General features: G+C 38.5%; 1 protein-coding gene across 1 annotated transcript in view; it reads left to right on the top strand.

Moving 5' to 3' along the window:
- LOC130915209 (calpain-7-like) overlaps window positions 1-10,613 on the top strand; it is a 39,623-nt gene extending 29,010 nt beyond the window's left edge. Inside the window, exons 20-22 of the mRNA XM_057835075.1 lie at window positions 579-709; window positions 6,428-6,520; window positions 6,577-10,613. Coding sequence (XP_057691058.1) covers window positions 579-709; window positions 6,428-6,520; window positions 6,577-6,721 — 369 coding nt within the window. The 3' untranslated portion in view covers window positions 6,722-10,613. The remainder of the gene's footprint in view (window positions 1-578; window positions 710-6,427; window positions 6,521-6,576) is intronic.
- Window positions 10,614-11,093: the final 480 nt, after the last annotated feature.

Here is an 11,093-nt window from a genome sequence, read left to right as displayed (position 1 = left end):
TATGTTGAAAATATATATCCGTCTTGTGTCTTATCTTTCCATTCCAACAATAATTTACTGAAAAATATAGCATATTTTATAGATGGTTTGAATAGCAATTAATTGTGATTAATTAATTTTTAAGCCGTAATTAACTCGATTAAAAATTTTAATCGTTTGACAGCCCTAATTTATTTGTGTGTCTTTTTTGTTTTTTTTTTCCTTTGTGTCGTAGTTTGTTTAATGCATGATTTTCTTTTTGTGCATGCATTTTGGATTTAAATTTTTTTGTTTATGTTTTTGTGTGTTTGTGCTTTGAAATTTTTTGTGCTATAATAGGAAAGTTTGTAAGTCCATTTGACCTCTTCCGTGTGTGTTCGTATTTCAAGTTGGTTTTTATGCTTTTTTTGCGTAGTTTTTTCGGTTTTGTCTTTTTGTGTGTTTAAATGTGTGTTGGTTACTTGTGTCGTTGTGTTTGTGTGTGGTTTTGACATTTTGTGTTTTAATTATTGTGTAATTTTTGTTTTTGTGGGTTTTTTTCCCCTCGTGCTTTTTTTCCAATGGATTTACGTGGATTGATAATTGTGTGTACCTCTCAGATTAACGGACAATGGAAAGGTGTGAGCGCCGGCGGTTGCGGCAACTATAAGGACACGTACAAGAACAATCCCATCTACCAGTTGCAACTGGAGCGGCCCGGTCCTCTACTAATAGAACTTCGAGGTTCCAGGTTAGAATCTATCTTCCTAACTAGGGATGTCCTTGATCGAAATCAGTTGATAAAGATCGGATTTAAAAATGTAATTTTTAGTTGTTCTGTTATAGAATTCTATAGAGGCGTGCGAAATTTCCGATTCGAGAACGATTCACAAACATCCAAATTCCGATTATTGAATTATACCAGGTAAAGCGGAAGTAAAACACAGTCAGCACGGTCTTTGGGACGCGATGAGGAACAGACCGAGAGTAAATATCATGTTCAACTCATGCCGCTAGATATAAAAAACAAACAATCATACCTGACTCGGGCCGACAGCGGCTACAAACAACGCCCAGCTGCTAGTTGCTACAAACATACGGCTACAGTAGATATCATATGTATGGAGAACTAGATTCAAAATGACAGATGACGGCGGTGTTAGCACATGTATTATTGAACAGAGATGCGAAATGACAGACTTGCCGGCGTTAGTAAACAGCCGCCATCTTAAAGCAGTACACTTTTCGAGAAGGCTCTGTTGTAGCGAACTTAATTAACTTTTTAGCTAAAATACTCCTAAATCAGCAAAATTTTGTCTTGAATCTATCTATAAATGATGAAACAGTTTTAAAACTTTGACATGTCAAAAGTAGACAGAAGGGAAATTATGGAATAACGGGAGCAATTTTAACAACTGTAACGGTTGATTCACTACATTAAATTAATTGAATGTCGTTTAAAGCTGCTAATACAGAATGGGGACTAGAGTATTTTATTTACAGTTATTTTTGTACATTTGTTTACTGTTATATGTTAACTTGATACTAAAATAGTAGTTTGGTTTAGCCTAAGAGGATTTTTGAACAATTTTGGAACTAATGTACAAAACAAAAACAAAAAAAAGGAGAGGGGGTGCATCAATAATCGTTTTATAATCGATTCGGAGCCTCTGAATCGTAATCGTAATCGAATCGTTAGGTGCCCAAAGATTCCCAGTTCTAGAATTCTATGTAGTACAAAGGAACAATTGTAATAAGACACAAAGTCGAAATGTTCGTATGTCGAGCAGGACTTCCCCATAAGAATAAATTATAATTCGATGAATTCGTTCCACTGCCCACAAATCTACGTTAAATCCTTAATAAGGTAGGTATGGTAGGCAGGTACGATTACAAATAGCAATTACACATAACAAAACAAATAAATAAAATCCGAATAATAATATAATCATAATAAAAATGTAATGAATTGGGTTCTAATGTGGCGGTTGCGTTTTGCATGCTGGTCCTTGAACGCACCGTGTGACTGACACGAGAGTGACAGAGCAGTGTGGGAAGCTTTACTTTCTCATTTCATGTTCTGTTGTTGTTGGCGTCGACTACGGCGGACAGTACCATAATTTTCGGTCAATAAGGCGGGTGGCGCCTTATAGTCAGGTGCACCTTATAGTGCGAAAATTACGGTAATAATTTGCAAGAATAATATAATAATCGCTCATATATGTTTTTTTTTTTTTTAAAGACCAAAAACTCATTGGCTACCATTGATGGCGATAGGTGTCCAATCCATTTTCACTAGGCAGGCTTGAAGTGAATGAATATTAATTTTCTGCTAGCCCTCTTAGTCCAAATGAATTTGGACGTCTAGCGTTGTATATGGCGCTAAAACATGACCATTGACCGCTAGCTAGCTGCTAGCTGATTCAAAGTCCACGTCAGTTTTGCACTTGGTGACCCAAACATGTGCCTAAAACTGCTGAATCATTTATCTTTAGCATCTTTATCACACACAACGTCCAAATAATCCATCCCACAGTCCATTTCACACCGCCGTCATGCGCATTTACATAAGTGATCTTGTGGCTTTGTTGTTTCCGCGCTGGCATTTTCTGCCGCCTGGCTGCCCGCAATAATACAATTGTACTGTGCATTCAATTTACATAACCTAACAACGCCGACTAAAGTGTCGAGTAGAAGATTTGTAAACAGATCAATTGGAACTCCTGCCGTCTAGCGCATTTTTTGTGGTAAATAAATGAGAATTAACCACGCGCACGAGCAATTTTTACGGTTTGGGAATGAGTGTATAGACAAAGCAGCGCTTTTATGAGGGTGCTCGTTTCCCATAAATTATTGGAGTCATTTATTTGCGTTGTGTTACAATAACGTCGTTTGTCTTCTGTGAACACTTAAAATTCGATTTCTAAATTCATTTTCCGCTTTATGATTTTAAAAAAATTCCCAATGTGAACCATCAGAGTTAGCTAAAGTTCAAAATGTTTTCAATATGGCTGCTGGTTCCATCATTGATGGTAGCTATGCACGTGATGCATTTAGACACTGCTTAAAAACCTTTGTGGAGCAGGACATAAAACCAGTCAATGCCAATGTATCATATTAGCATGTTAGCTTATTGGACGGATTGGACAGTTATTGCTGTCAATGAGTGTTTTCAATATCAATTTCCCTCTTTAATCAACTACTAAAACGTTTCTCAGCTAATGCTAACTTATGACTTGATGTCCACTGTAAACTCAAATTGTACCAAACAAAATATTCTTTAAAAAACAAGTCAAAGAAGAATGTGAAGACAAACAAAAAATCCATCAACGCAGCAGACGCCAAAACCAATCAAATCAAGCTACACTTCTAACGAGCCGCAGTCGCCAGACGTGACGGATAATTTAGAGCGCTGTTTGTCTTTTGCACAAATAGGGTGTGAAATGTATTAGAATTGTGTCCTGTCGGGGACAAAAGATGACAAAGTCATGTAACACGTCTTCATCGAGACATATCGTCCCGTCTGTTTCAATTGCCGGTGAATAATTATGTTTCAGTGGCATTGACGGCGATAGACGTCGAAATACAATTTAACTAAATTTTAGTTTGATTCATTATCAGTCAGAAATCCCTAGAAATCAAATGTGAAAACAAACAATGTTTACATGACTTTCCGCTTTTTTTTTTTTTTAACCTTTTTATTAATAAAAAAAATTAATTAAAAATGTTTTGAATCGTATAAAAAACGAATATTGTTTTTTTCCCCTCATTTTTGCTTTTATTCAAAACAGCTTTTGAATGAATTAATAAAATTTAAAATAATAAAATAAAAATTGCAGCATTAATTATAATAACTTTGTATAATAATAATGTAGTAATTAAGAATTAATTAAATATTATATTATTTTTTAAAATGAAATAAAAAGGAATATTTACAGTTTTTCCATTTTCTAAAAATTCAGATTACCGTAAATGAATAAAATAAGAATACCTAGGTTTTTTTTTTTTAATTTTTAAATATTTAAAAATGTAAATAATAAAAATAACTAGGCCTGCAAGCAGGACTGAACGGGCCTCGCAGTTTGGCGCAACTCGGACGGAATACAGGTGAGGGTGGTGGCAGATCGCCCCGCTCTCATCATCTCATGAGAACCGAACATGCTCCAAGTTCGCCTCTTTTTTTGGGATTAGAAATACAAATACACACCTAGGAGAAAAAAAACCCTATTGAAGAGGGTCCTACAAAAAGGAGGCACTACTGAGCTGTGCGGCCACACTCTTATTCAAAACCAAAATGAATCTTCTAATTGGGCCAATTCGACCAAGTGTGCTAAATTTTGTGGCTCTATAAGACAGTCCCTGAAGAAATATACTTCATTTTAATGGCAAACAAAGGACAGTCACGGTAACAGAGAGAGACACGTGGACATGGGCCTTAAAATTGGGTATTACCAAAGGTCTTGTAACTACAATGACCAAACTTAAAAGAACTGGACATGTATAAGTAAAACGAGTGACTTTCTGTTGCCATTAGTGGGTGCTTTAGGGTTGATGCAAATGACCCCTATAGAACTCTTCAGGGTATGACTCTCACCAAGCATGGGAAGTTTGGCGCAGATATGTTGTATATTTGCCAAGTTATAACTGTTCGAAATTTGTGGCGAGACAAAATGGCGACAGTCATTTTCACTTTCCTGTTTGGACCCCTTCGCTTCAACAAGACCTCAATATTTTTCATCAGGCACCTGAACACATGTCTTAAGGCTCCCCGGATGCAAAATTGAGGTCAATTGATTTTTTTTTTTTTTTTTTTTGGGAGGAGGAGCCTGACTAATAAAAAGGGTGTTTACTGTTCCCAGCAGGCGGCACCAGACTTAATGGGTAATATTTCAATTCAGTCGTGTTCAGGCTGGGAAACCTCTCATACATGCGAGATATGAAAAAGACTGAACCTTGTATCGGGGAGTTATTAGTCATTTACTAAATTTGGCGTGTTGTTAAAACAATGGCCGATTTTGGCACCCTGCCCAGGTCATGCTCGTGAATGAAAACTCACCTTTTTTCATAACTTAAGATATCATATGTCTCATGAACAGTCTCATCAATTTTGAGGAGGATCCAACTAACTCCCTAGGTGCCAAAGTCTCAGATATGCACCCTGTAACTCTTTATAAATTTCACATTCAATCCAAAATACTCGATTACCTTGGTTTGGAATATGGGTGCGAGAGACTTTTTGGAGCAGTTTTGGACGAGGTATCAACTCCCTAAATTTCCTCGTTCTTCATTGTAAAAAACTAATCGGACAAGCCTCTTTGAAAAGTCCTTTCTGTCGCCACTAGTTGGCGCTGTAGAGTCCATGCAAATGACCCCTATAGGACCCTTCAGGGTAGGGTACGACTCTCACCAAGCACATGAAGTTTGGTGCAGATATGCTGTATGTCTGCCAAGTTATGACTATTCAAAATTTGTGGTGAGACAAAATGGTAACAGTCTTTTTCACTTTCCTATTTGGACCCCTTCGCTTCAACGAAACCTCAATATTTTTAATCAGACACCTGAACACATGTCTTAAGGCTCCCCGGATGCAGGTCACTTAATGTTTTACCCTTGGAGGAGGAGCCTACCTAGTAAAAAAGGGCACATCCTGTTCCCAGCAGGCGGCGCCAGACCTAATGGGTAATAGTTCAATGCAGTCGTGTTCAGGCTGGGATAACTCTCATACATGCCAGAAAATTGAATTGAATAGATATGAAAACGACAACATTGTATCAGGGAGTTATTAGTAATTTACTGAATTTGGCGCGTTATCAAAACATTGGCCGGGATTGGCAACCAGGTCAGGCCTGAATGAAGGCCGGAATGACAACTCACCATTTTGATAAGATCTCATATGTTTCCTGAACAGTCTCACCAATTTTGAAAACTTAAGATGTCATATTTCTCCTGAACAGTCTCACCAATTTTGTGGAGGATCCAACGAACTCCCTAGGTGCCAATGTCTCAGATACTGTGTATACCCTGTAACTCGTTATAAGTTTCACATTCTGTTCAAATTACCCGATTTCCTTTTGGGTTTGGAATATGGGTGCAAGAGACTTTTTGGAGCAGTTTTGCACAAGGTATCGACTCCCCAAATTTCATCACTTTACATTAGAAAAACCTAATAGATGAGGCCTTTTTGAAAATTTCAAGGGGTCGCCACTGAGTCATTTTGTTATGTTTTTTCGCAAGGTCGCAAAATTATCGAAATTTACGCCAAACTGCACGTATGTGCAAAGTTTGTGTAGTGATGGTGCTGTTAAGGTCTCCAAATTGGCCATTTTTATTTGCTATGAAAAAAAAAAAATACTTTGCAAGTTTGCATTGCTCTCATGCCTGTTGGTGCTCGGGCCCGAATAAAAATTGTCAATAAAAACATGCTCCATGAGTTACAAATAAGAGAAGCAACCATTTTGTACTTCTTCAGGCAATACAGCGTTGGCTTCGAGATGATCACCGTGTCCACCACCAGCGACTCCGCCTCGAATTCGACACCAAAGAGGAGCAGCGGAGATTACAGGTATGACCCAAAAAAAAAACGTATTTTCTGTATGACATCATTTCTTTCTTTTTCAGGTGCGGATTCTGCTACATGGAAGCAGACCACGTGCCGGCGGGCGTCTACAATGTCATTCCCACCACCTTCTTGCCTAAACAGGAAGGACCCTTTTTCTTGGACTTTGCAAGCACCGCCCCTCTTAAAGTAGCGCATCTGCAATGACGCCACCCAACTTGTCTGATAGAAACATATTAAAGCCAAACAGATGGACTGGATGTCTGAAAATCTCAAATATGCACGGAATCCTTTCAGGTACGCTTTTCATACACATAAATGAGGTCAATATACGGTCGGCGTAGTCGCAACGTGAGCTCGGTTAAAAACGTGATGTCATCACTCACAAGCGTAAAATAAACAAATCAGGCTGTGAATGTCATCATGGGAAAAAAATGTTTCGCTGCGGGATGGCTTGAGAGTGCACCGTCACGAGGTTTTGTCACGGTTAAGTTGTGGTTTTCCTGCCAGGTGACTGCTGACATGCTAGTTTGACTTTGTAGACGCTATGACACCAATAGCAGGGAAATAGGAGTACTAGTTTAGGTGTCCCAATACTTATGTCCCCGATCTAATCATGTGATCGGGGTGAAATAGGTCAGGTATTTAAAATGTATTTAGTTTTACTTTTAAAGAAACACTTTGCAACTTTTCAGTTTTGGTTGAATTTAAGTTTCCCATTAGGACCAGCGCACACCTGCACAGGGTAGTAAAATCATTAATCGATCAAAAATCAATCTCCCGGTCGCCTGCAGATGTATTAAACAACATTTCTGTTTCCAGCGGCTGTGTGAAGGATGAATAGTAATAAGGTAATGAATCCAGTTGTGGCTAAACAATAGCGTATGTCGGTGAGCACCTCAGTTTGGGGGTCAGCCATGTTGGTAGGGGCAATGTTCCCATGTAAGTCAATGCATAGACATTAAAATTAAGTTATGACTATCTTATTTTTTCAAGTTTAAAAAAAAATAATAATTTCAAAGCAGTGATGCCAAAGACACCACTAGACGTCCAATGAACAAATTAGGGTTGTTCCGATCATGTTTTTTTGCTCCCGATCCAATCCCGATCGTTTTAGTTTGAGTATCTGCTGATCCCGATATTTCCCGAATATATATATTCAACACACAGTACATAAGTACTGTATTTGTTTATTATGACAATAAATCCTCAAGATGGCATTTACATTATTAACATTCTTTCTCTGAGAGGGATCCACGGATAGAAAGACTTGTGACTTTGTATATTGTGACTAAATATTGCCATCTAGTGTATTTGTTGAGCTTTCAGTAAATGATACTGCAGCCATTCAACCCAAATGCATGAGGGGAAGTGGAACCATGACTGTGTGTAGTGCTACCAATTGATATATCTTCTCTGCGTTGGGAAATATCATAAGGTGTTAAGAAAAAGATCAGTTGCTACCTTGCTTCCCCACATTGCTTCCCATGATATTTCTAATCGTAGGGAGAGGAATTGTAAGACTTTAGCTAATTAAAAAAGGCTCCAAAGGCTGCCAAAATTCACCTGCCTTTTATCTATCTATATAGGTAAAACGGCGCCATTACAGATTGAGTGCGATAATGCATGAGTGGGTCGTGTAGCATGCATTAATTGCGTTAAATATTTTCACGTGATACATTTATAAATAAATAAATTTTATAACCCTACCTCAAGCCTGAACTAAAGACTCTGGATGAGTGTAACATATTATGTCTGTAACGTTAAATACAATTAGAAAACGACTTAATTAAAAAAAATATATATATTAGAAAAAGGCATGGCCGATATTTTTTTGCCGATCCCGATACTTTGAAAATGACGTGATCGGACCTGATCGATCGGGACATCTCTAATATTTATTATTCATAATGTCTGTCATTTTTAGCTTAGAATCATTAATTGATGTCTAATATTTCGTTTTAAAAAAAAAAAAAAAAACTTCGAAAAATTATTCACTCGCATATTTTAAACTTTTATACAAATTTCGTCACAATGAAAAAATAGTGTCTGTAAAAAAGTCACGGATATCTTACTATGGCTTAATTGCATTTTTTTGTTACTATCGTTCGATCGGCATCCCGATCGATCGGGACATCTCTAGAACAAATGTTAATCCAGTGCCACCCTCCCACTTCAAATAGATTTGGACACCTATTTGTGTTAAATTCCACAAAATTGGGTGTCAATCATCAACTTGGGAAGGACCACCAAAGCGGCGTGCGTAGCAGGTGGCCATCTTGGGTTGTAAATTAAAGCATATTGCACAATATCAGTGGGTTATTTTATTAGTACTCGCGGATACTGATGACGTTTAAGTGCTGTATCGGCACTGATGCTAGTATCGGTGCAAGATTTACTTGAAGGCAGTTGGAAAGTAGATCTTGAATAGTCTCTTGCACAGCATCAACATTATTAAACATATTTTTTAGTACTCGCCAATACCGATCAGTTAGTGCCGTTTCGGTATCGTATCGGTGCAAAACTACTTGAGGGCAGTTGTAAATGAGATCTTAAAAACTACCTATTGCACAGCTTCGGCATGTTATTTCTTAGTACTTGCGGGTACTGATGACATACGTCATTTAAGTGCTGTATCGGTACTGATGCTAGTACCAGTGCAACACTATTGTAGGCAGTTGGAAAGTAGATGTTGAATGGGTTTTGAATAGTTAGTCCATTGCACAGCATCGACTTGTTATTTGTTAGTACTCGCCAATACCAATGATACAATGGGGCAAATTGGTATTTAGTCGACCACTAATTGTGCAAGTTGTCCCACTTGAAAATATTACAGAGGCCTGTAATTGTCAACATGGGTAAACCTCAACCATGAGAGACAAAATGTGGGAAAAAAACAACAGAAAATCACATTGTTTGATTTTTAAAGAATTTATTCGCAAATCATGGTGGAAAATAAGTATTTGGTCAATACCAAAAGTTCATCTCAATACTTTGTTATGTACCCTTTTCTGTAACTCTTCACAAGCGTTTCACACACTGTTGCTGGTATTTTGCCCTATTCGTCCTTGCAGATCTCCTCTAGAGTAGTGATGTTTTTGGGCTGTCGTTGGGCAACACAGACTTTCAACTCCCTCCACAGATTTTCTATGGGGTTGAGATCTGGAGACTGACTAGCCCACTCCAGGACCTTGAAATGCTTCTTACGAAGCCACTCCTTTGTTGCCCTGGCTGTGTGTTTGGGATCATTGTCATGCTGAAAGACCCAGCCACGTCTCATCTTCAATGCCCTTGCTGACAGAAGATTTTCACTCAAAATCTCTCGATACATGGCCCCATTCATTCTTTCCTTTACACAGATCAGTCGTCCCGGACCCTTTGCAGAAAAACAACCCCAAAGCATGATGTTTCCACCCCTGTGCTTCACAGTGGGTATGGTGTTCTTCAGATGCAATTCAGTATTCTTTCTCCTCCAAACACGAGAACCTGTGTTTCTACCAAAAAGTTCTATTTTGGTTTCATCTGACCATAACACATTCTCCCAGTCCTCTTCTGGATCATCCAAATGCTCTCTAGCCAACCGCAGACTGGCCTGGACATGTAATGGCTTCAGCAGGGGGACATGTCTGGCAGTGCAGGATTTGAGTCCCTGGCGGCGTTGTTACTGTGGTCCCATCTCTCTGTAGGTCATTCACTAGGTCCTCCCCGTGTGGTTCGGAGATTTTTGCTCACCGTTCTTGTTATCATTTTGACGCCACGGGGTGAGATCTTGCATGGAGCCCCAGTTTGAGGGAGATAATCAGTGGTCTTGTATGTCATCCATTTTCTAATAATTCTTTACACAAAGCGTTTTACCTATTGCAGATTCAGTCTTCCCAGGTCTACTAATTTGTCTCTGGTGTCCTTCGACATGTCTTTTGTCTTGGCCACAGTGGAGTTTGGAGTGTGACTGACTGAGGTTGTGGACAGGTGTCTTTTATACCGATAATGAGTTAAAACAGGTGCCATTAATACAGGTAACGAGTGGAGCCTCATTAGACCTCGTTAGAAGAAGTTAGACCTCTTTGACAGCCAAAAATCTTGCTTGTTTGTAGGTGACCAAATACTTATTTTCCACTCTAATTTGGAAATAAATTCTTTAAAAATCAAACAATGTGATTTTCTGTTTTTTTCCACATTCTGTCTCTCATGGTTGAGGTTTACCCATGTTGACAATTACAGGCCTCTCTAAGCTTTTCAAGTAGGAGAACATGCACAATTGGTGGTTGACTAAATACTTATTTGCCCCACTGTATGTTAATGCCTTATAGGTACCGATATTAGTATAAGTGCAACACTACTTGTAGAGCAGTTAGAAAGTAGATGTTGAAAAGTACCTATGGCACAGCATCGGCACGTGATGTCTTGGTACTTGCCAATGCTGATGACGTCATTTTAAGTGACGTATCGGTACCGACATTAGTATCGGTGCAACACTAAGTTGGTAAGTCGATCCTAAAACGTACATAATTGGACAGCGTTGGCATGTTATGTCTTTTTACTCACTGACAGTGTTGTTAATCTTACTTTAAAAAAGTAA

The sequence above is a fragment of the Corythoichthys intestinalis genome, chromosome 4, assembly GCF_030265065.1.
Source record: "Corythoichthys intestinalis isolate RoL2023-P3 chromosome 4, ASM3026506v1, whole genome shotgun sequence".
Classification (NCBI taxonomy): domain Eukaryota; kingdom Metazoa; phylum Chordata; class Actinopteri; order Syngnathiformes; family Syngnathidae; genus Corythoichthys; species Corythoichthys intestinalis.
The sequence above is the reverse complement of the archived record's forward strand: the minus strand, read 5'-3'. Positions and strand labels throughout refer to the sequence as shown.